This window comes from Pimephales promelas, chromosome 25, assembly GCF_988280905.1.
Source record: "Pimephales promelas chromosome 25, fPimPro1.hap1.1, whole genome shotgun sequence".
In the NCBI taxonomy this organism is placed as follows: Eukaryota; Metazoa; Chordata; class Actinopteri; order Cypriniformes; family Leuciscidae; genus Pimephales; species Pimephales promelas.
The window spans coordinates 17,679,361-17,704,826 of record NC_142793.1 but is presented as its reverse complement, the minus strand read 5'-3'; the positions used below and the strand labels follow the sequence as shown (position 1 = coordinate 17,704,826).

The following is a 25,466-nucleotide window of genomic DNA, read 5'->3' as shown; positions in this document are numbered from 1 at the left end:
GTTCCAAATCATGCCCCTTTGTATCAAAGCAGTATGTGCAATTTATCTATTTGCTTGATGAATGTTTAATATGTATGGTTGGTTTGAAGGCAGCAGCAGGCTTTACCCCGTGATGCTGCAATGGAGGATATCATCATCAGGAACCGATATCTTGAGGAGAGGATTCACTCCCTGGAAAGTCAACAATCCAAAGAGTCTCCATCCAGACCATCTGTAGGTGCAACACTTTCCATCTTGCCGTCTTTTAACACTTTTTCATGAATTTCACTCCACTAACATCACTCTCATGCTTCCTCTCAAACACGTTTCCTTCTCCATACCTCTATTCCATCAACAATAACGAAGGACAAACATCTGACATCGACATCTCAGCTCAGTTCATCATCAAAAGTTCGTTCTATGACTTTTGATGTTAGTGATGCTGAGCAATCTCAGTCTCCAGTATTACATGACACAATCCCTGGATCAACTGAAATTGAAAAGGAAGCAGCAACTCAAACTTTCTTCACAAGTGCAGCAGAAGTGACTCAAAATGAGGAACAGAACAAGGAAAATTGTGTTGTTGATCTACAACCAGAAGATGTGAATGAAGTCGAAAAAGAGGAATCTGTTGAGGAAGAAAAAAACGAACCAGATAAGGCTCAAGGAGGACAAGATATAGTAGTTTCGGAACATGCACTGGAAGAACTGAAGACTAATAGAGAGACAGAAGAGATAAAGCCAGGGCTGACACATCAAGAAAAGGCTTTGGAAGAAGATCAGCTGGAAGATAAACTAGCTGATAATGGACACACACATGCAGAAGAAATGTTGGACAACAGTAGGACTCACACAGAGCCAGAGACTTCAAAGGTACAACTGGAGGATTATCCACAAGACAGAGATAAGGAACAAGAGCCTGAAGAACAACAGATTGAGATCACAGAGTCTTTAAAATCTGAAGATGATCCAATACATTTGAAAACATCTGCAGAGGTTGAGGAAGAAGAAACGATGAAGAAAACAGAAGAAGAAAACAGCGGTTCAACCACATTTGATGCCAAACTGGTGCCTGAAGAACCAACAATGGAGGAGACCATGTCCTTCATACCAGTGGAAGATGTGGACCCTATTTTAAGTGAGGATTTGAAAGGTTCCTCCCCTAAGGAGCTGAACCCTGATCTGAATGATGTTGAAAGTAAACTTGATGTCTTGGATATTCTGCAACCTGTAGAATCAGCCTTCACCGACTTTCATGACAAAGAGCAGAAAATGAAAAGCACAGTGAAAGCTCGAAAGGTACTTGACGCATAGGAGTTCCCACTCAAGTTCTAGCAAAAAGCTTCCAGTTGTCCGCCCTATAGCAGTGTTGGCTTTGAGCTTGTGACTTTCCAGACGCGGAGTGTCTGCTTTTGTCCCATAGCAACTTTGTCTTTGTATTGCATCCTCTCCATCTTGCATCGAATTTTTTTTTGTTGTTGTCTGGGCGTTGTTTAGATATGCGTTTTCTATGGCTTTAACATCTCTTTGTTGTTTCTGTAGACGTCTGGCCGGGGTTCTGGTACCCCATCTCAAAGAGAACATGAGTTCCAAAAAGAAAACCTCAGGTTGTCCTCTGAAAACCTTGAACTTCGTTTCCAACTGGAGCAAGCAAACAAGGACTTGCCTCGATTAAAAGTACAGTCAAATCTAAATTATTAATAGCATGATAAAAAAAAACATTTAAACCACCTACCAACTGCATAACATAATTTAACCTGAATTACTAATCAATCTGTTGTACTTACTTTCTTCTTCCTGTAATGAAAGGATCAGGTGTCCGACCTCAAAGAGATGTGCAGTGTTTTGAAGAAGGAGAAAGCTGAAGTGGAGAAGAGACTCAGCCATATTCGTGGGGTTGGTAGCAGCATGTCTGAGCTCTTAAAACACTGATCCTCTCATCTCTCTTATTCATATTTGTTGCTCCTCCCATACAGTCTGGCCGCAGTGGGAAAACCGTACCTGAGCTGGAGAAGACTATCGCACTGATGAAGAAGGTAGTGGAGAAAGTTCAGAGAGAGAATGAGAGCTTGAAGAAGACATCAGAAGTCAATGTGCGTGAGCAGCTTGCAAAACTGGAACAGGACCATGTGAAACTTAAGGTACATTTTGTGAACATCAATGACACACTGCCATTTACAAGTTGGTAAGATTTAATTTAATGGTTTTGAAAGAAGTCTCTTGTGTAATTTATTTCTGTGACTTTTCTACATCACTACTTCAGTCTTCAATGTCACATGATCCTTCAGAAACCATTCTAATAAGATCATTTGCAGCTCAAGGAACATTTCTTATAATTATCAAATTCGAAAATACTTAAAGGGATAGTTCAACCCAAAATGAACATTTGCTATTTTAGTAAATAAAAGGGCCCTGATGATACTTTGAGGTCTTATGATGTGAAACAATGACAATTTTGTGCTGTTTAATTTGTGGAAACAATACAAGATTGTGATAGTTTTGTTCAAGTACATCATTCTTTTCTACATTCTGTAATGTTGTTTGTTACAGTCAGAATATGAAAAGCTGAAAGGAAAACAAGAGGAGCAGCTAAACGCAAGACTTGAGTCAAAAACCAAGGGCATTGAGAAAATCATGATGGAAAATGAACGCTTGCGTAAAGATATTAAAAAGGTAATCATTTCCATTACCTTCATGTATAAAACTTCCATGTATGTGCCCTTAATACATCAATTAATACAAGATGCATGATTTTTTGGTAAATTGCAGGAAGCAGAAGCTGTAGAAAAGCTGAGGGTCGCAAAGGCCAGTCTTGAAGTAACCAATGAGAAACTAAAGGCGGAGCTCGAGGAGACCAATCAGAGTCTGTTATTAGCACAGTCAAAGGCGTCATCTATAGAGACGGGAGAAGGCAAACCCGGGAAATCTTCAGTTGTGGCTAGGTAGGACATTCACTTGAGTATTACTTTATCAATTACATATTCACGTGTGGTCGTTATTCAATTTTCCCTTCACAGGTTATTTGAAAACAAGATGAAAGGTCTTGAGAGTGAAATCGCTAAGAAAAACTCCAGCATATCAGAACTGAAGGTGCAGCTAAACGAGGCTAATGAGAAACAGCATGCCACAAAAATCGTTGTCAGCCAGCTGAAGGAACAAGTGAGACACTGATCTGTATAATAACACTATAATACAAGCTGAAACACACCACAGGTTTTTGACCTCATTTGAGGGCAAAGGGGACTTTGAAGTTGTGTTAATGTGTCCTTTTGCAGTGTGTCTGGAATTCGTCAAATGGATTTTTGACTGTTTTATTTCCTGTTCTGGTTTTAAAAGCTGTGTAGTGTATTCCAGCTTTAACATGCGAACATTGCCTAATAACCTAATGTGTATCAACAGGTGGAACTTCTTAAAAATATCCCAGTGGATTCGACCACTGACAAAGGACTTGCCAGAGAGTTTCAATCAGTGAGGTGAAGCACTCAACAGGCAGAATATCCATAGACTTCAAAATACATAAAACAACTGAAAACTCATTCATTGCCAAATGTCCCATTTAGATTTGCCAATAAACAACTTGAGAGAGAGAAAGCTCAACTTCTTCGACAGATCCAAAGGTACGATGAGCAGCTTGGGACCAGCAAAGTAGGACCAGGTAAGATCACCATTGATTAAGAATTACATATTATTGTACAACGACGTGATGCATATATCATCAGCCTGGCCCCCGTTTTGTAGGATTCAATGAGCTCCAGGAACAAATTAAAGCCGCAAATACCGAAAAAAAGAAATTACAGGTATTCCTAAATAACAATCTCTAAATAATCAGCTTTTTTAAACCAAGTCACATTCTAAATTCTTTCATTTTAGGATGAAGTAAGGAAACTGACCCAAGAGCTAAAAAGCTTTGACCCGACATTTTTCGAGGAACTTGAGGATCTTAAATTTAATTACAACGAGGAGGTGAAGAAAAACATCATCCTAGAGGAACAGCTGAAGAAGCTGTCGGATCAGTTTGGTGTGGCGATTCCTGTAGACGTGTCTATCAGCTAACAGACATCAGATCAGATTTTTCAGGTCAACAGATTTTATTGCTACAGCTTATTTAGAGCCAAATATGTACATGTAACAATAGTGCAATTAATTAAGTTGAAATGTTTTATAAGTAGATGTTTATTTATTTTTTTTGTCTAATACTAAAACGTTTTCATACAAAGTTAGGTTTTACAATATTTGTGGCCTTACTAGCAAGAACTGAAACTAAAAGGTTTTTTTTTTTCTTTTTGCATGAATAATTATCCACCACTGCCTCATTTATAAGACCCCTTAGATGTAATAAACATCAGTTTGCTTTGTTTATTTATATACATATTACTGAACGTCCTCTGAAACCTATTTAAACAAAAGAAAAACTACCATTCTCTAAAAGAAATGGAAAAAGTGCAAAATATAAAGCAATCACAGCATTTGCATACATCACATTCCCAAGTGCAAATATGTGCAAGGTGTCAATGGGAATTCAGAACAGGCAGTTTTGGCTAATATTGAGTGTTGGGAAACCTTCACTCTGGTTTAAACCAGATGTAGTAGGAATGTTTGGTAGTTATATTTTATAGGATCAGGGTTCAAACTGAATATCCTGTAAGCAGCTGAAGTGTTGTCCATTTATGTTGGAGAATGATTTGAACAAATCCTTCTCGGAAGCATCTGGATCACATGTTGTTTCATCAACGTGGACGACCACAGGTCTGGTGTTCAGGAAAGCGTCACCAACAGGCCATTTCAGACCGAGATGATGGCGGTGTATCTGAAGATAAGATTTAACATGGTTTAATCCAAAGAAAATGTGGATCATGGCAACAGTAGCAGAATGAGGTTTACTTAGGCCTTGTCCACACTATCACATCCACACTGAGGGACTGTTAACACGATACTGTTTTCAACTAAAAACAGAAAACTTTATGCCATAATATTACATGATAATGGTGTTTTGGGCGCCTAAAAACACAAACCGTTTCAAAGCGCAAACAATGACGTCGTGGACATGCGTATTAAATGTTCAGTCTATAGTTTTTCATCGGCATCTAACGGCCTGGCGGCAGAAAACAGGTTTTTTAGATCGTTTGACAATGGTGTCATTTTTATCCTGTGAAAACCGAGCTTTTTGAAAAAGTTTTCCCAAGTGGATAAATTTGTAGTGTGGACAATGAAAACAATGACGCATGTTCCTTGGAGCCCACTAATTATCGCAGTCCTCCAAAAATGACAGAAATGTACTTGCATTTGCTGTCCTGCGACAAAACATCAGCGCAGTCGTGTTATAGACCAAATATATAATGGAGAGCGAGTGCAACCTGGCCGGCGTTTCCAACGTTTCAGTGTGGATGAACTTTTGGAAAACACTGTTTTCAAATATATCCAGAGTAATGTAGATATAGCCTTATAAACTCTTTGTTTACCTTAACCAGTGTCCCGTTATCACAGTGCCAAACAATTCCCTCCACTTGCCCCTCTTGGCATTCCTGAAACCAGGAAAACAGCTGCTGGAATTCCACTGGAGGAGCGTTCCTGATGCGCAGGATCCCGTGAGGCACCAGAACATGGACTGGATGCTTCTTACTTCCCAAACCTACAAAATCCCACAGTCAGTTGCTTCCAAACCCAACAGGATTTCAGTTGGTTTCTTACTTCCTAAAACCCTTACACTACCATTCACAAGGTTTTTGAAAGATATTATTACTTTTATTTATCAAAATTTCAAACACTCCTGAAAGAAAGTGTATCTCAGTTTCATGAGTAAAATACATTGCAATAGAAAACATTTATTATAATTTGAATTACTATTTACAATTACTGTTGTATTTTTGATCAAATAAAAAGACTTATTTCAAAAACATTAACCCCAAACTTTGAACCTTTATACTTGCCATATGGATTTCCGTTAACATTGGTCCCGATAAGTTCAAGGGTTTGCTCCATGAGGTCAGCCAGAGGAACACTGACAATTTCAAGCAATCCTTCATCGTCCCCATGTGTCTTCAGGACAAGGGCAACACCAACATCATAATTGACCACAGAGGCGTGCCAGCAATACTGCTTGTTGGTTTGATCCACCGGAACCCAACCTTCGTAACAAAGAGAAATGACTACTATGCCATCAGCTGCCTTTATTTTCAAGTATAACATTGCAACAAGAAGATGAGAAACAAGAGCGTGTTTCAGAGACACCAACCCACCGGGTATGTGTCCATGTTCGTCAGGCACTGGATGGCCATTCTCATGCTTGACTCTGTGAGCAGCGATCCAGGATTCTGGGACGTCTCGGAAATCTTCATCCGTGTTCCACACAAACCCTGTTATTTAAAAGAGAATCAAAAAATATCTGACGTTTAGCTCTTTTCATTCTCATTCACTGCTATGAGACAGTTTCTTGTTAGCCAGTGAGTGAAAATAACATTATTGTGTTCTAATATTTATACAAGATAAATGGCGAGTCAAGGTTAATTTAGAAAAAATCTCAAATAAAAATGATTTTTTAGACCGAAATACCTTTATAGGTCTTCTGTGAATACTGATACTTTTTGAATCTCTTGTCTGCCTGCTTGGTGGGTTTCCGATCCAAGCGAGCCCAGAGATAAGGTTCCCCTTCATAAAAAAATAATTAAATTATTACTTTTATTCAACAAGGACAAATTAAATTAGCCAAAAGTGACAGCACTGTTCTTAGACATTAATAATGATAAGAAATGTTTCCTGAGTATAAAAATCAACATATTGAAATGAACTCTGAAAGAAGTTAAGATTCAGCTTTGCTATCACAGGAATTACATTTTAAAATAGAAAAGTCTAATATTTTTATAATACTACTGTATTTTTGACTAAATAAATATCGCCACAGGTTACGACTCGTTTATGAGCCAGCTTCTACCTTTGTATGTGGTGACGTAGCAGCATGTCCCATCAATCTTCTCAGTTGCTTCAGCACAGTGAATCCCTGAGGCAAGAGCAGTAGGATGCACTTTCTCAGTGGCCACCACCTGGAACTGCTGTACGAGAATAAGAGAACCAGAGCATGTACAATCTAATAATAATCAATTCAATCTATTGCATGATGATGATATTTTATGTGATTACATAGCACGTTCAACCCGTTGATATAGCTTCAGCTGAGTGCAGCTTCTCCCTTCAATGCACCGACTAAAATATGCATTAAAATAGGTATGAAAATGCATTTACAATGGTTATAGGGGTTTGGTGATGAGACAACATGTAATGTAACAAAATTGCAGCTGACTTGACCAGCTTACCCACCTGGCAGTCGCGTTTTCTCGATGGTTCGTTTCTCACTTCCGTCAGGAAAACGCATGGGATTTTCTGTTGCACTGAACCCAGACGCCGCCGCATTATGACCGCTGTTAATCAGCTTTAATAGGGGGTGTGTTGCTTTACAAACTGAGTGTGGACTGGTGAGTTCAACACATTATCACATCAGTCTAACGAACAGAACATGCGCCTAGTGCTACTATTTTGTTCAGATTTCCTCTTTCTGTAGAGTTAAGTTGATTTTTGTCGCCATCTATTGGAACGGAGAGTAAACGGTTTGTTTTTATATTGAGCAGGTTTCAAGTGAATGAAAGCCCGTTTCTGCCTCGGACCGAAAAAAAAGGTAATTGCAACTTTTTGATATTTTATTTTTAAAACCGTTTTACATTTACATTTAAATAAACGAAGAAAGATTTAAATAAAACGTTTAAAATCTACATGGATCGGGTCGTCACATGGGGGCGCCATTTTGAGATTCACTGACTGAAAAAAATCTAATAATAAAATACTAGATAAAATGAATCAGATGAGCTTTATGCTTTCTTACGAAATCATGCAGGTCCTTTTTGTGAGCTGAATGTGGAGATAGACAAGCTTCTCAATGAGTCTGAAGGTAAATATAGCCATTTTCAATTCGATATTCAGTAATAGATGTAATAAGAAATAAAGTGTTAAATTACTCTATTCTAGTCAGTAACCACCGTACACTCGCACGAGGGATAAATGTCATTTGATATTTTGACTTCATGCTCCATCATTTCAGTTTTGAACTCGAGATAAAAATATCCATTTAAGTAAACATGCATAACCTGCATAACTGAGAAGAATTCATATTCCCAGGCATATTTACAATCCTAACTTAACATAATGTTATAAAAGTTTTTTTTTTTTAACCTGTCCTCAAAAATGATTATTGTTAATAAATATCTTTTGCAAACAGAAAGTGTATAAACAATTTAATGCCAATAAATTTAATGACATGAGTCTATGGACAGCCTCTCAAGAGCAAATGCATGACTTCTCATTAAATAACATTTTATATTACAAAGGCAGAATTGTATCTTCTTGTGCCCTTTAAAAGCACACAATTAAGCCTATAAATATATACACATCTTTACCATTTCAGTATTACAGTTATAAATTTTGTACCATGTAACTTGTTTTAAGCCAGAAAATACCCTATCCAGGCAAAGTGTGCAGTTCCATAGGTAAAGACCAGAGGTGGGTGTATAAAGCACAAGTTAATCAGTATGAACCCACTATGAACTATTTTTTTCCAACTGATGCCAAAATCTATTTGACATCTCCATCAGGCTTCATGCTGAAGGCTTCCAGGCGCTCACTCTCGGGCAACAGGTTGTTGAGACGCTCCATCAGTGGGATGGTCTGGTCGATGCCCATCTGGATGCGTCTCAGAATCATTGACATCTCATTGACCTTTTGGATCTGTTCGGCGTACTTGGCGTAACGCTTTTGCCTCTCCTGCATGATGCTGAATAGCGCCTCCACTGACAGATCCATCTGAGAGAAAAAATGATTTACAGATAGCTTGTAAACAGTATAATTCAGTAGAAATAATGGTGAATACCTCTTTGATCCTCTTGACCAAAGCATTCTGGTCAAAAGCAACAGCCTCCGCACACTGGTGAAGATGATCCTGATATCGGACGCACAGCTGCAGTACCTGTGCGGAATCCAGCTTTTCTAAACAGACAGTGCTGGGGGAGGTTTGACCACTGAGCACACCTAAGACGATGACACCAATATTGGGCCCAAACTGTGATTCATAACATTATGAACTAAGGCTGAATTGAACCAGATTTCATGAATCGATACTCCTAAACATGGTTGTTGTTAGCATCAGATTGGTTGGCATTTGGACTGCTGCTTACCTTTTAGAAGAGGCTGAAAGGTGGGAATTTCCTGTAGCTTTATTACATCCGGATCATTATGGATATTCCGTAATGACTGAGTTCCTTGGGTAACAACTACTATGTCATCCATTTTGGCTCTTTGCTTGGCCGGAGAGTGTACAACTGAAACAACAAGACAGAGCTGACTGACAGGCAATGCTGGGAGAATATAGACAACATAAGAAACATCTCCTTTTAAGGGATTTATGTCTATAATTAAAACTGACAAATTACATGCAAGTCCCATGAATAAAAATCAGCTGATATTATGTTTAGTACCTGAAGCACTGAAGTCTGAATGTTTATGTTCAGCATCTCCACTCTGTTCAGCACCCATGGTGCACTTGGCCTAAACACTGCAGAAAAAAAGACAACACAATTAAATATATTACTTATATTATATATTAAATATATTACTATAATACATCTAATAGTGCAATACAGAAGTACGATACAAATATGGTTTTAAAAACTTTAATTTTTAATAATGTTATGATAAATAAACTTCATATGCTTTACTTACCTTGATGTTGTTAGTGGTTTAACGGCTGTCTACGTGTGGCGATTTCATTCGGCTGACCGTTTTATTGAATGAAAGGTCTGCTAATGTGTTACATTGTAGCTTACGTATATTACAAACATCGTGAGATGCCAAAACACAATACTTACTGTATATATAACGAGTACGTTGCTATATTCTTTTAGTAAATAAGGTTAAAATCACTGGGGGTACAAATGAAACATCCGGTTTAATAACATAAGACGCGTGATGATGACGTCATGGATTTGTTTTCATGTGACCATTCAAGCATGTACAATTTTATAACCCTAGCTAAAATAAAAAGCACTTGCATCTCTCTATTCAACTTACAGAGAAAGCGAGAAGAAAAACAGTATTTGATGTTATAATGATGATTGAAATATTAATTAATTCATGAATAGTTTGCATAGCCAACTTTATATAGGCTACACAAAACTGATAACATCCAAATATATATTTAGAATGATATAAATTATATATTATAATTATTATTTATAAAACAGATTTTTTTTATAGTAAATTCGTGTGTAAAAAATGTTTTAATATCTTCTAAATGTATTAACTAGTCGTCATTTTAAAATCAGATTTTGTCTACATTAGTTCGTTTTAAACTTTCATGTGGTGTGACAAATAAGCTGCATTATTAATAATACATTTTAAAAAATGTATGATTTTTAAAAACTTTTTGATGGTTGGACACCTGATCCCGCTTATCGCAAGACAAGAAATGATTCAATAACGAATGTGTAGATTTATTTAAAAAGCCACCTTTTTTATTAAATATTATAAAATATTAAGAATACTGTGATACTGTTACATATTACATAGCTGGGGAAATCCTTTGTAATGATTCCCCTTTTTGTTTTATTTGTTTATCTATCCAGTTGTCTCCGCTACCTTTTTTTTTTTTTTTGATTACGTTTTCATAACACATTCATATTCAAACTGTTCACGTAATTCATTATTATGTGGATTTATTTTAAAAGCAACCTTTTTATTAAATAATATAAACACTGTAATACTGTTACATATCTGGGGAAATCCTTTGGAATTCTAATTTGAAATAAGAATTATGAATTTTGCATCTAGAATTTAAGCGTATGATTCTCAACTATCTCATACATTTCTCCATTGAGCAAGAACATGAGCAAGAACCATCGCTGTAAAAATAAATAAATAGGCAAGAACATAACAATGCAGCAACATGCGATTGAGAACCACCCTGGGATCATCAGCCATGTCGGTGAATCGCAATATACCCTGTTTGATTGGCTATTCTGTATGTCAATCATTCTGCCTTGAATGTAACCTGCATTCTGATTGGCCAAAATAAGTGCAACTATTTATCCAAAGATCTTATTGGTGGAAAATATAGGTTAGTGGTCCGACAGTCACACGAAGGAAAGAAAAGTAGGTCAGAGACTGATTCCGTTTGTCACAGTTCCTCACGGACCGGACGTCAAATATCCGAATAAACTGTGATGATCAGCTATTCCTCCGGTAAGTGTGACGTTTTGACTTTTGACAATTATCTCTAGGTATCGCGTAATGCTTATCGATGTGTTATGTGCGGTTTTTTGTCCTCTCGAATATTGATTTCAGTAGGAGGGGCGTCTGTGACATTTCTCAGGTTGAATACCTTAGAACCGATGCAGCTGCCACCACAACAATATCAACCATGGTGTCAGTGATTTAAGTAAGAAAGCCTTCAATCATAGCAAAACGCAGCCACAAAGACACCCGTCATCGATGTCAGGTTAATGATCTGCGTCGCCTTTAAGTCGGTTGAATAGAGGGAGTGCAAGTGTGCTTGAACCTCCTGTGTTGGGTTATCGTTAGTCACTTCAACAGCTACTTGCATTTACATTAAATGACTGCTGTATTCGCCTTCTAAACTGGGGCTCTCGGATCCTTAGTGGCTGACTGTCTATCTAGGCAGCATTTTGTGAGGCTTAGTATGCTCGCTCAAGTGATGCTTTCTAGGTAGGGTTTGAGTCATGGCTAGCTACATGTTAATCAGTAGCGTCATTGTGCTTCCGATTGTGGTTTACCCAAGTCTGTTTTACTGTGGTTGTAAAAATACCAGTGTAAAGGTTACCAGTTATCGGTGTTTTTTTAACCAGTCCGCTTAAGACATACATATACATATATATATATATATATATATATATATATATATATATATATATATATATATACATATATATATATATATATATATATATACATATATATATATATATATATATATATATATATATATATATATATATATATATATATATATGTATATATATATATATATATATATATATACATATATATATATATATATATATATATATATATGTATATATATATATATATATATATATATATATATATATATATATATATATGTATATATATATATATATGTATATATATATATATATATATATATATATATGTATATATATATATATATATATATATATATGTATATATATATGTATGTATATATATATATATATGTGTATATATATATATATATGTATATATATATATATATATATATGTGTGTGTATATATATATATATATATATGTATATATATATGTGTGTGTGTGTGTGTGTGTGTGTTTATGTTTAAACGCACATAGTGGGGTCGAAAACCCATTAAAAATCTGTCATTTTAAACGTGGAATATTTAAAGGGATAGTTCACTGAAAATGATAATTCTGTCATTATTTACTGGGTTTATATTTGAAAGATCATTTATGTGTAACCATAAACTATGAATTACTTTAAATATAAAGATTTATTATTAAAATGTTGTTAATATATTTATATTTATTATTATTAATGTAATTTTTTTTGTTACTTTATATTTTAGTGTAATATTAATATTAAAAAGTAATTAATTCATATCGACAACAAATAGAACTTAAAGAATTTAAAACGTTTAAAACAAATGTGGCAGCTTGTTTATTTGTAAAAACTACTATACCTTAAAGAACAGTTTGCTTTCAGTCATGAATAATCAAACAGGTTATTTTGTGAAAGTGCTGCTTTCATATTGTAAGATGGGTGTGCTGCATTCCTAAAGGACAGCATCAAACTCTCATCATTTGGGCGTTCATCACTATTGACTTCCAGAATTAATTTTTTTTTTCCTTTAACCACATCTGGTCTTTCTTCCATTCATCCACACGTCAGGATAAAAATCATTTATCCTGAATTTGTCTGTAATAAAAAATCGAGGCTCATAATTGGGATGAGTAATACAGGTATAATGCAAGGGTGGTTTAATATGTATAGTTGGCTTTCGTCAAACTGAAATCATCTTGGATTCAAATAAACTGAGATAACCTACTTCTATCTTTTTTGCTCGTCACTTTCTTCCTCTTTTCTTTTCTATATATCTGGCAGTCTGAAGGCAAGCCCACGCATTCAAGAATAGATCATGTAGAGATGTGTAGAGTGCCGCTGATGCATGAGCTATCCATCTGTATGCTTGAATCAAACCGGTTTTGTTATATACCCAATAACACTGTGTTATTATAACACTATGTGAATTTGAAAAATGACGGATGTGTTGTCACATGTAAAACTGTGCTCTTGCTCCAGAGTGGGCATTTAAACGGCTGATTGAAGGGTCTTGGTACACTATTTCAGCAGAAAATCCCGTCTGAGCACAGGGGAGTACTGTTTCATTTACCGGCTGGAGAAAATCGGTCTTCTGGTCCTTTCTTTCTGCCAGTTGTGTTTCTGTAATCTAAATGTGGCCTAGATTGCGAGCTTTCCAAGGGTTTCCTGGCAACCAGATCAGGTCATTGATGAAGCTCAGTCATTCCTCCTGCTGTATTTGAGTAAGTGTGGGAGTATGAGCGAGATTGTTTTTCCTCATTTGCTTGTTAATAATACGGTTGCCCAAGCTACCTATTAACAACTTAAAGGGATAGTTCACGCCAAAATGAAAATTCTGGCATCATGTTTTGACCGTCAAACCTGTATGACATTTTACTTTGAGAAACTTCCACCCTATACAATTGAAGTCAACGGGGGGTACAAAACTGTTTGGTCAAAAAAAAAAAAATGGTTCTCAGACAAAGTGAAGTCAGCTATTTTCTATTAATGAATACTAGTCTTGACTGTAACTCATAACCTTAAATGTGACGTCTGTGAAACTGAAATATAGTTTTTGGTTGTTCGAAACCCATTATTTATTTATTTTTCACACAGGATCTTGCCACAGGTGAAATGCCATGTATTGAACACAGCTGATTGACTGAACCTGTGCAGTGAGCATCTTTTGTTTTCTATACACACATTGATTTAATTTAGAGCATATTGTTGCCATTTTGAAGAACTGTAATTTTCTTAGAATCTTTTTTTTTTTTCCTGTTTCTCTTAAGATGATCTAATGGCAGACCAAAGAATGGACATCTCCTCCACGATGAATGAGTTCATATCCCAGAGCTCGGCAGATCTCATCAGCAGTTCCATTGGCACCACGGGCATGGACTACACCCGCAAGAGGAAGGGCAGCACCACCGAATACCAGTGAGTAAACTCCTTATAGGATATAGGATATAATAAAAATTTTTTTGTGCCTTGCAACTAGGTCGGAGCAGTTCCTTATTTTTATTATAATTTTTTTTTATATAAAAATAATGAAATAGTTACAGAAAATCGTAATGGGGACTTAACTTTTTTTTTTTTGCTCTAAAAAACGAATAAAATTTTAATGTAATTATATTTTTTTTTATTTTAAATATTTTTTTCCTTAAATATATATAAAATATATAATATATATCACTGATTGTCTTAATTATAAATAATATGCAAGTTATACAATTATTTTATTTGGAAACAGTAAGGTCCCATTAGTTAAATGGTTCATGCATTAACTAACAATGATCATTGAATTTCTGTTCATTGTTACTTTATATTAGCTCTGGTCTTTTGATTTTAATAATGTATTTTTATATGTTGAAATTAACATCAACTAAGACTAATAAATGCAATATAAGCATTTTCCTTGGTAGTTCATGTTAACTAATGTAGTTAACAAATAAAACCTTATGGTAAAGTGTTACCAATATATAACAGAATGCTATTTTTAAATGTGTATAAATAAGTTTTTACTTTGTTTTACAGAATTGATGGCTTTTCATTTGAGTGAGTACAATTCTAAATTATTGAAATTAATATTATCTAAAATAATTGACATCATTTGTTGTAAAAACTTGTTTCATTGAACTCTGTGGTGCTGTTCATTTTCACAGTGATAGCATGGACACAGACAAAGATAAGACACTGGGAAGGTAAACATTTTACATGCTGTTATCTTTAAATTCACAGTTCAAAATACATAACGAGATTAATACATGAATGATTAGTAATAAATAAATCTTTTCTCCTAAATGATTAAGGGATGAACAGCAGGGCCGGATAAAGAATGCCAGGTAGAGTGAAGATGTGAAGGCTTTTCTCTGCTTAGTTAATATGTTGTATGTAAATGAGATCTGGTGCTTGTATCTTTTCAGCTAATTTTTTTTTTTATTATTAGGGAGGCTCACAGTCAAATAGAAAAGAGGCGCAGGGATAAGATGAACAGTTTCATAGACGAGTTAGCATCGTTAGTCCCCACTTGCAATGCCATGTCTCGCAAGTTGGACAAACTCACTGTACTGCGCATGGCCGTCCAACACATGAAGACATTACGAGGTGAGAGTTTTCTACCACAGCATGGGCCAAAATGGATCTAAATGAGCTCATTATGATTTTAAAAGCAAACTTTTTCCATATTCGTTATGCCTGACTTTTCCCTTTCTTTCTTTTTTTTTTAGGTGCCACCAACCCATACACAGAAGCCAACTATAAACCAGCATTCTTGTCGGATGATGAATTAAAGCACTTGATTTTAAGGGTGTGTTTAAAATGCTTGCGAGATTTGATTATATGGGAAAACTGGTGAGGATCTGTTTTAAATCTCTTCTCCCCCTCTTTCTACAGGCTGCTGATGGCTTCCTCTTTGTCGTCGGTTGCGATCGTGGAAAGATTCTCTTCGTCTCGGAGTCTGTTTATAAAATCCTCAATTACACTCAGGTATGTTTTCTTTACACTGATCTCTTGCTGCTATGCAGTTACGTTCTTGACGTTAACTCGAACTGTTTTGTTTTGAACCATCAGAATGATCTGATTGGCCAGAGTTTGTTCGACTACCTGCATCCAAAAGACATTGCCAAAGTGAAAGAGCAGCTGTCGTCGTCAGACACGGCTCCACGGGAACGACTCATCGATGCCAAAAGTAAAGTTTGTTTTATTAAGTGTTTGCAGTCATTTGATTTACGGTTGAGCCAAAGGCATTTGGACTGATGTTCAGTTCTCTCTGAAGCTGGTCTACCAGTGAAGACTGACATCACTCCCGGCCCCTCCAGACTGTGTTCAGGGGCCCGCCGATCATTCTTCTGTAGAATGAAATGCAACCGTCCTTCTGTCAAGATGGAGGACAAAGACTTTCCCTCAACGTGTTCCAAAAAGAAAGGTATTACTAGCTTTGCAGTTTGTTTGCATGAGTTAAAAAAATCATATGAAATAAAAGGCATATACACACACTCACTCACACATTGGCAACATTATTAGGTACATCTGTTCAACTGCTCATTAATGTAGATATCTAAGTTTAAACTTCAGTTCATCAGAATGGGGAAGAAAAATTATATAAGTGACTTTGAACATGGCATGTTGGTGCCAGACAGGCTGGTCTACTTCCTGGACTTCGGCTTCGGTACATCTATCGCAGTTTCCATGTTCGTGAAGTATATAGGCTATACTGTGTATGCACAGCTTTTTAAAAATAGCAGGTGCCTATGTTTCGATCAATGATAGAGTCCATTCCTTCTGCCATTAGTCTGAAGGTCTAGCTACGCGAGACTAGACCCTACTCTTTGCTAATGTAGTTCCCGAAGGCGTTCCTAGAACTAAAATCGTTCCCCCTCCCTGCGGTGCGAGCAATGGGAACTATGAAACGGTTCCTCCGGTGTGAAAGCCCCTTTATAGGGATATCTCCACTCTTTTTTTCACACAACAAGAAGAGAGACGGGGTAACTGAGATAGTGCCCTTTTAACTTCTGCAGAGGTCACATCTCTGGTTTGATGTCCTGGGGACATGCATGTTCATTCATAGAAGGTTTGTCTATTAATTAGTGGAGAGAAAACCTTTTATTGGCTGCCTGAGGACCACTAGTGACCTGGCTTGTGTCAGCAGGAGGAATAAAAGTTTATAATGATCAGTGGGAGACTGGTCTTTTTGGAGCCTATTGGTACTGTTGTTCTTTTAAATACTTCAAAGACTGATGGGTAAATCTCTCCTCTCTACAGCAGACCGCAAGAGTTTCTGCACCATCCATAGCACTGGCTATCTGAAAAGCTGGCCGCCCACCAAGATGGGTTTGGACGAGGATAACGAACCTGATAATGAGGGCTGCAACCTTAGCTGTCTAGTGGCCATCGGCCGCCTCCATCCGCATATCGTCCCTCAGCCCATGAACAGCGACATCCGCGTTAAACCCACAGAATACGTCTCCCGCCACGCTATCGATGGCAAGTTCGTTTTCGTCGACCAGAGGTGAGAAGAGGCCTTTTGCTCCATTTCACATCTACAAGAGTGGTCCGTTTGTGAGATTTGCTCAATGTTTACTGAATCTCTCAGGGCAAACCACTAAGATTTAATATACAGCTTAGTTTACACACTCTGACTTCTTTGGACTTAAGCTTATTCCCCAGAGTAACTTATTCCCTAGGGTTAACTTATTCCTCACTGTATCCCCCAGAGTTAGATAAGTCCATACATACCTTTTCCATCTCCGTGCGTGCTGTAACTCAATCTGACGCACCCACCGCTAGCCTAGCTTAGCACAAAGACTGGCTGTAAATGGCTACAGCTAGCATAATCCCAATAAGAGGATACAGTGTCTTTTAACCGTAAAAACAGATATATTTTAATTGAATAAATATTGGGAACTATATTCTCAGAAGGAGAAGCACTGCTATGGTGCATTTCGGGTGCTGCGGTTATCACTCCGCCCAAGTAGCAGTGCTTCGCCTTCTGAGAATATAGATCCCAATATTTATACAGTTAAAAGATATGTGTCTCTTATTACCTTGTGATTTGTACACTCTGTGACTATACAAATCCCAACATGTAAATCGGAAAAATGTTATTATGTCACTTATTATGCTAGCTGTAGCCATTTACATCCAGTCTTTGTGCTAAGCTAGGCTAGCGGTGGGTGCGTCAGATAGAGTTATAGCATGCGCAGAGATGAAAAAGGTTTGTATGGACTTATCTAACTCTGGGGGATACAGTGAATAAGCCAAAGTCCCAAAAAGTCGGAGAGTTTTCCTTTAAGTACACACTTAAAATAAAAATGTCTGTGGTGAGCAGATTTGGTTGCACTCTAAAATGAGACTTGAATTGTCACAGAAACCTCAAGGGTCTACAAGTATTGATTTCAGTTTTCACATCAGTGAATTAGCGTCTCATCTAATCTGTTAGCTCATCACTACAATTCATTGTTTCCATTTAGGGCGACAGCCATCCTGGCGTACTTGCCCCAGGAGCTTTTAGGGACGTCGTTTTATGAGTATTTTCACCAGGATGATATCGGTCACCTCGCCGAGTGCCACAGACAAGGTTTCAGTTTTATTTACTTGATCCTCTCATTCATACCATTTGTAAAATGTTTTATTTTACTGTTATAATACCTGTCAGTATCACATTTGTAATAAATGCTCACTTTTTTATTTCAGTGCTACAGATGAGAGAAAAGATTAATACTAACTGTTACAAGTTCAAGATTAAAGACGGATCATTCATCACTCTAAGGAGCCGCTGGTTCAGCTTCATGAACCCCTGGACCAAAGAAGTGGAATATATAGTCTCTACAAACACTGTGGTTTCGTAAGTGTCGCATCACATTTTACTTGGGAATGTTTTTCATTAAGAAGATGCTAGGCCAAAATTATTAAAACAGCTTATTCCTTGAATCAAGCTAAGGAAATTTGCTCACAGTTTACATTCTTTTTGATCTAATAAATTAGCCTTTCATAGACTATTTACTTTCTTAATAAATCCACCTGGTGTTACTGTACACAAATAACCAGTGCTTAGAAGTGATTCTTAAGTATATAAATGTTTATAATGCTTTTTAAAGAAAGTTTAAGTTACATTTAACAAAATATTCTGATGACACAATGAAGAAAATATATTTTTTAAATATTTATTTATTTATTAAAAACTAAAAATACGAAAGAAAAAAAAATATATATATAGTACTATTTTTGTAGAATTACTTATCATGATGATAAATATGTGTGTGAAGAGTTCAGATTCAAAAGCCTTTAAGTGTCAGCTGAAATTATTCTAGAATGATTATTTTTTTATCAAGCTTGTATATTTTAAGTTCAGCAATTTCACTTAAATGACAATGAAAAGTACTTATTAATTGTCTTTTGAGTGAAATTACATTTAATGTAATACATTTTTATTATTGAGAATAAAACAGAGTATTATTTAGTATATAGCATTATTTAATACACTGTGTGTGTGTGTCAAATTTTAGATATGTTAATGGAATTACTACTACTAATATGTATTGATATAATATTACATATATGAATTTATGCAGCAATAATAATTTATAATTATTATTATTGTTTTTCCTAATAATAATGTAATTATTTAATATATTATTAATTGTGTGTACACATATAATCTGATATTATTTATTTATTAAATAGTACTAAATATATTTTGTTATTTTTTTATACAGAAATGTTACATTTCGAATGTAAATGGATTTCAAAATGTATTTCTTGTTGACTTTAATACAGAATAATATTGTTGCTTGTTTCAGGGGCGGCATGCTTGAAGGAGCAGATCCTAGTTATTCCCAGACAGCATCGTCCCCTCAGAGCATGGACAGCGTTTTAACATCAGGAGACGGTGAGATCACTTCCCAGCTGTTGAACAGCAGTTTCTCTCGCACGCCTGTTTTTAACAATTGTGTGTATTTATGGCAGGTGGAGGGAAACGCTCTCTTCAGACGGTTCCTGGTATTCCGGGAGGGACAAGAGCGGGCGCTGGCAAGATAGGACGCATGATAGCTGAGGAAGTGATGGAGATTCAGAGGTACTTGCAGCATCTGGCACATTTAGGTTACACTGTCACAAAAATGACCTTGATTCTATAAAATGATGTCCTGCCCCCAGGATTCGAGGCTCCTCACCCTCCAGCTGTGGCTCAAGTCCTTTAAATATCACTGCCACTCCCCCACCGGACACCTGCTCTCCAGGGGGCAAGAAGGTGAGACACTTTGCTCGTAAATAGGTCCTTGACCACATAGTATGAAGACCAAGATGTACTCATGGCGAAGGGGTAAAAAAAGAAAGCTGAGAGCCCCGGTTAGAGGAGTATGTAAATATGTGAGAACACAGAAAGCATCTGATCATAGTGATGTGGATAGGAGAAATGAGCTGGTGAACATTTCCACGTCAAAGAAGGCGGAGTCTCAGAGCCACACCTTTACATAATCTCCAAAGGTTTTTATCAGCCAGAGTGAACTTTCCTGCAATTTTCGCTTTGGCAATCTGTTTCTTCGAATCGTAAACACTTCTTGTTTTTCTTGAACATTTATCTCTTACGTTGTAGATTCAAAATGGTGGAACTCCAGACCTGCCGTCAGCAGGAATTGTGCCTGGACCCGATTCGATAGGATACCCGTATTCAAATAATTCATTAATGAGTGAGTACACGAGTCAGTCTCGCTTCAATGAATCACATATAGCATTCTCATCAAGTGCACTAAACGAATCTCTCTGGCTGCAGGTGATAACTCACATCTTAGCATTGACATCATGGAAGAGCCCGGATCCAGCAGCCCCAGTAATGACGAGGCAGCCATGGCTGTTATCATGAGCCTCCTAGAAGCGGACGCTGGCCTTGGTGGACCTGTGGATTTCAGTGACCTACCCTGGCCTTTGTGAAACCGCAGCAGACTCCGACCACCGGATGTTTGATGGGTCCAGGGCTAAACGCGTCTAGCGCAGGTCACCACAGCAGAGGCTCATGGGACAGGAAGTGCACCACCGAGGTATGCAGAGGTTAAAGAAGCTGTGGTGTTCGAAACAGGACCTCATACTCAAAGCACACCAAATGGTTCAGCTGCATACTTCCTGCCGAATGAGGATCTGTGCATTTCCCATCTCACACGGTTTTATTCCCGACCTGCCTGTTCCTGTGTAGATATGGGCCCGGATTATTCCTGCGGTACTCATCAGCAAACATGGGTATCTTTCTATAAATATATATATAAATATATATACCATTTTGTTTGTGTTTTAATGTTTTTACACTACACAAAAGTTGTTGAAATGTTAAATATTCTATATGCAGATTGTAACTAATATTGTAATTCTATTATGTAAGATTTCTTTATGCAAAATATATATGGTTAAAGTGTAACGTATCAGCAGTGGATATTTTTAAAATAAAAAAAATCTTGTCAGTGCTTTTATTTTTTTATTTCAGATGGGCACTTTACTACCTACGATTAATACTATGATTAATTTTTATCTTGATAAATAATAAATATACTGGCTGCCACAGACTAATGATGTCCTTTGGAAAAATGCTAGACATTTGTCCTCAAGCTCTTCTCATGCCTGCTTTGGCCAATGTCTCTTTCTCTGCCTTTTGATTGGTCCTTGGTTGGGATATTTTTGCTGTATGTTGCTATCCAGTGGTAAAATCTTTGAGGAAATGAGAGATGTTGTCAGGGGAAAGAGACTATAGCTTGGCAGTTGAGTTCTGGATTATAAAATCAATTAGTGCAATTTTTAATTATTTTGTGGGTCAAATGAAAATTGTGTATGGTTTTGAGTATTCTAAATCAATTTAAAGCTCCATTCCGTAACTTTTTTTTGGGTGAAAAATTATCCAAAATAAATTTGAGCAAATGCATAACTAGCTGCTTGCTTTAGCTCGATTCAAAACTGTAAACTTGAGAAGAAACTATCATTTGCACGTTTTTATGTGGTATACGATAATTTATAATTAGATTTAATCGGTGTGATTAACTGCAATGCTTTTTTTCAGTAAGTTGGTCAGAAGAACAAAAGTGGATTAGTTATTTGTTCAGATGCCATTTTAGGGTGAAAATTCTTATGTTGGTCGTACTTCCAAAAAGCAGAATTGCGATTTTCAGAATTCATTGATTGCGAATGCCAGTATACACCGGCGTGGCGACTGAAAGCTGCACATTCTCCTCAAAACATTGGATTCATATCTCAGCTCTGGAAGGGTCTAGAGCCAACATTTTTGCACTCGGGTCTAAGTCTCATGGCCCTCTATCAGAATCCAGAGTTTCAAGAAGATCAGAGAAACTTTTTTTTTTTTGCACCGAAAAAGTCGACAGAGGATACCCCTGTCGGTTTTTTCGTGTCAAAATTTTGAGTTTCTCTGATCTTCTTGAAACTCTGGGTTCTAATAGAGGGCCATGAGACTTAGACCCGAGTGCCAAAATGGAGGCTCTAGACCCTTCCAGAGCTGAGATATTGAGATCCCACGTAGCATTTATGCCATTATAAATATCTCAATATCTCAACTCTGGAAGGGTCTAGAGCCTCCATTTTGGCACTCAGATCTAAGTCCCATGGCTCGCTATCAGAATCCAGAGTTTCAAGAAGATTGGAAAAACTTATTTTTTCGTACAAAAAAAAACGAAAGGGGTACCACTGTCGTATTTTTTTTTTTCGGGTCGAAATATTGAGTTGCTCTGATCTTCTTGAAACTCTGGATTCTGATAGAGGGCCATGGGACTTAGACCTGAGTGCCAAAATGGAGGCTCTAGACCCTTCCAGAGCTGAGATATTGAGATCCCACGTAGCATTTATGCCATTATAAATATCTCAATATCTCAGCTCTGGAAGGGTCTAGACTCTAGAGCCTCCATTTTGGCACTGAGGTCTAAGTCCCATGGCCCTCTATCAGATGGATGATGTGTTGTTTCCATAAACAAACTCTTTGTCACACACCAAGCATCTCACCATCTAAAAAATGTTTTATGAAAGTAATAAATTACTTACAAGAATAAAATAAGTAAAATGTTAAATTATATATATATATATATATATACATACATACATTGGAGGCTATAAGCTCAAAATGTTCCCAGATAGGGGAAGTCTTCCTTGTTTTGGCTGTTGCCATTGCTCTAAATAAACCCTTCACCAAACACCAACACTCTATCCCCTCTCTCCTAATCCCACCCTAAATCCAAATACCAACACCAAATTACCTTAAATCCACCAAAGTGCAAAGATTTTACAAAAACAAAATGACAAAATAAAGAATAGACTAAGTAGTGAAATTTTTTTTTTTGGTTATTTAAAACTTAATTTCTCGCCCCCCAAAAAAAAAAAAAAACGTAAGGGGTAACGCTGTCGTTTTTTTTTTTTTCGGGTCGAAATTTTGAATTTCCATATCTCAGCTCTGGAAGGGTCTAGAGCCTCCATTTTTGCACTCAAGTCTAAGTCTCAAGGCCCTCTATCAGAATCCAGAGTTTTGAGAAAATTGGAGAAACTTAATTTCTCGCCCAAAAAAAAACCCGAAAGGGGTAACACTGTCATTTTTTTTTTTTGGGTTGAAATTTTGAATTTCCATATCTCAGCTCTGGAAGGGTCTAGAGCCTCCATTTTTGCACTCAGGTCAAAGTCTCGTGGCCCTCTATCATAATCCAGAGTTTTGAGAAGATTGAAGAAACTTAATTTTTCGCCCGAAAATGAAAAAAAAAACAAAAGGGGTAACACTGTCTTTTTTTTTCTGGTCGAAATTTTTAATTTTGATATCTCAGCTCTGGAAGGGACTCGATCCTCCATTTTTGCACTCAGGTCAAAGTCTCACAGCCCTCTATCATAATCCAGAGTTTTGAGAAGATAGGAGAAACTTAATTTTTCGCCCGAAAACGAAAAAAACGAAAGGGGTAACACTGTCGTTTTTTTTTCGGGTCGAAATTTTAAATTTTGATATCTCAGCTCTGGAAGGGTCTAGAGCCTCCATTTTTGCACTCAGGTCCAAGTCTCACAGCCCTCTATCATAATCCAGAGTTTTGAGAAGATTGGAGAAACTTTATTTTTCGCCCGAAAACGAAAAAAAACGAAAGGGGTAACACTGTCGTTTTTTTTTTTCGGGTCGAAATTTTTAATTTCGATATCTCAGCACTGGAAGGGTCTAGAGCCTCCATTTTTGCACTCAGGTCAAAGTCTCGTGGCCATCAATCAGAATCCAGAGTTTTGAGAAGATTGGAGAAACTTCATTTTTTGCCCGAAAAAAAAAACGAAAGAGGTACCACTGTTTTTTTTTTTTGGGTCGAAATTTTGAGTTTCGATATCTCAGCTCTGGAAGAGTCTAGATCCTCCTTTTTTGCACTCAGGTCAAAGTCTCACAGCCCTCTATCAGAATTCAGAGTTTTGAGAACATTGGAGAAACTTAATTTTTCGCCCGAAAACGAAAAAAACGAAAGGGGTAACACTGTCGTTTTTTTTTTCGGGTCGAAATTTTGATATCTCAGCTCTGGAAGGGTCTAGATCCTCCGTTTTTGCACTCAGGTCAAAGTCTTGTGGCCCTCTATCAGAATCCAGAGTTTTGAGAAGATTGGAGAAAATTAATTTTTCGCCCAAGAACGAAAGGGGTAACACTGTCGTTTTTTTTTTTCGGGTCGAAATTTTGAATTTCGATATCTCAGCTATGGAAGGGTCTAGATCCTCCATTTTTGCACTCAGGTCAAAGTCTCACAGCCCTCTATCATAATCCAGAGTTTTGAGAAGATTAGAGAAACTTAATTTTTCGCCCGAAAAAAAAAACGAAAGGGGTACCACTGTTGTTGGTTTTTTTTTTGGGGTCAAATTTTTGAGTTTCAATATCTCAGCTCTGGAAGGGTCTAGAGCCTCCATTTTTGCACTCAGGTTTAAGTCTCATGGCCCTCTATCAGAATCCAGAGTTTTGAGAAGATTGGAGAAACTTAATTTTTCGCCCGAAAACGAAAAAAACGAAAGGGGTAACACTGTCGTTTTTTTTTTTCCGGGTCGAAATTTTGAATTTTGATATCTCAGCTCTGGAAGGGTCTAGAGCCTCCATTTTTGCACTCAGGTCAAAGTCTCGTGGCCCTCTATCAGAATCCAGAGTTTTGAGAAGATTGGAGAAACTTAATTTTTCGCCCGAAAACGAAAAAAACGAAAGGGGTAACACTGTCGTTTTTTTTTCGAGTCGAAATTTTGAGTTTCGATATGTCAGCTCTGGAAGGGTCTCGATCCTCCATTTTTGCACTCAGGTCAAAGTCTCACAGCCCTCTATCATAATCCAGAGTTTTGAGAAGATTGGAGAAACTTAATTTTTCGCCCGAAAACGAAAAAAAACGAAAGGGGTAACACTGTCGTTTTTTTTTTCGGGTCGAAATTTTGAATTTTGATATCTCAGCTCTGGAAGGGTCTAGAGCCTCCATTTTTGCACTCAGGTGAAAGTCTCATGACCCTCTATCACAATCTAGAATTTTGAGAAGATTGGAGAAACTTCATTTTTCGCCCCAAAAAAAAAAAAACGAAAGGGGTACCACTGTCATTTTTTTTTTTTCGGGTCGAAATTTTGAGTTTCGATATCTCAGCTCT

The 25,466-nt window shown here is 36.9% G+C and overlaps 4 protein-coding genes across 11 annotated transcripts in view; 2 read left to right on the top strand and 2 right to left on the bottom strand.

Moving 5' to 3' along the window:
- Positions 1-4,338, top strand: part of cep290 (centrosomal protein 290) — a 29,177-nt gene extending 24,839 nt beyond the window's left edge. For 5 of the 7 annotated variants that reach the window (XM_089127662.1, XM_089127664.1, XM_089127665.1 and 2 more), the window contains 11 exons: positions 90-213; positions 1,522-1,656; positions 1,789-1,875; positions 1,956-2,120; positions 2,530-2,652; positions 2,749-2,921; positions 2,997-3,138; positions 3,379-3,452; positions 3,540-3,634; positions 3,718-3,776; positions 3,850-4,338. In XM_089127662.1, the coding sequence (XP_088983788.1) occupies positions 90-213; positions 1,522-1,656; positions 1,789-1,875; positions 1,956-2,120; positions 2,530-2,652; positions 2,749-2,921; positions 2,997-3,138; positions 3,379-3,452; positions 3,540-3,634; positions 3,718-3,776; positions 3,850-4,032 (1,360 nt within the window). In that variant the 3' untranslated portion in view covers positions 4,033-4,338. Of the gene's footprint in view, positions 1-89; positions 218-345; positions 1,279-1,521; positions 1,657-1,788; positions 1,876-1,955; positions 2,121-2,529; positions 2,653-2,748; positions 2,922-2,996; positions 3,139-3,378; positions 3,453-3,539; positions 3,635-3,717; positions 3,777-3,849 lie in introns of those variants that run through there. The other 2 variants (XM_039646933.2, XR_016150673.1) reach the window with 2 other exon arrangements.
- On the bottom strand, positions 4,212-7,545 carry rlig1 (RNA 5'-phosphate and 3'-OH ligase 1). Of its 2 annotated transcripts, none has more exons than XM_039646938.2 (7): positions 7,291-7,545; positions 6,908-7,022; positions 6,529-6,624; positions 6,216-6,332; positions 5,907-6,104; positions 5,439-5,608; positions 4,212-4,786 (listed from the first exon to the last, which is right to left on the bottom strand). In XM_039646938.2, the coding sequence occupies exons 1-7, from the start codon at positions 7,381-7,383 to the stop codon at positions 4,598-4,600; spliced, it is 978 nt and encodes a 325-aa protein (XP_039502872.2). In that variant the 5' UTR covers positions 7,384-7,545; the 3' UTR covers positions 4,212-4,597. The 2 variants fall into 2 exon arrangements, with proteins under 2 accessions (XP_039502872.2, XP_039502871.2); XM_039646937.2 differs by having other exon boundaries at positions 6,908-7,025; positions 7,291-7,544.
- A 698-nt stretch (positions 7,546-8,243) lies between these two features.
- borcs5 (BLOC-1 related complex subunit 5) lies at positions 8,244-9,993 on the bottom strand. The gene is made up of 5 exons (XM_039646939.2): positions 9,739-9,993; positions 9,495-9,571; positions 9,195-9,338; positions 8,891-9,048; positions 8,244-8,823 (listed from the first exon to the last, which is right to left on the bottom strand). Exons 2-5 carry the CDS (start codon positions 9,550-9,552, stop codon positions 8,596-8,598), a joined length of 588 nt encoding a protein of 195 aa, XP_039502873.1. The 5' UTR covers positions 9,553-9,571; positions 9,739-9,993; the 3' UTR covers positions 8,244-8,595.
- Positions 9,994-11,103: 1,110 nt separating this feature from the next.
- On the top strand, positions 11,104-21,313 carry bmal1a (basic helix-loop-helix ARNT like 1a). Its single transcript, XM_039647008.2, has 19 exons — positions 11,104-11,256; positions 13,980-14,038; positions 14,153-14,300; positions 14,898-14,918; positions 15,026-15,064; positions 15,173-15,205; positions 15,310-15,467; positions 15,590-15,669; positions 15,756-15,848; positions 15,933-16,050; positions 16,138-16,287; positions 17,124-17,370; positions 18,332-18,438; positions 18,555-18,705; positions 19,661-19,749; positions 19,827-19,935; positions 20,016-20,109; positions 20,455-20,548; positions 20,632-21,313. The coding sequence occupies exons 3-19, from the start codon at positions 14,161-14,163 to the stop codon at positions 20,787-20,789; spliced, it is 1,881 nt and encodes a 626-aa protein (XP_039502942.2). The 5' UTR covers positions 11,104-11,256; positions 13,980-14,038; positions 14,153-14,160; the 3' UTR covers positions 20,790-21,313.
- Positions 21,314-25,466: the final 4,153 nt, after the last annotated feature.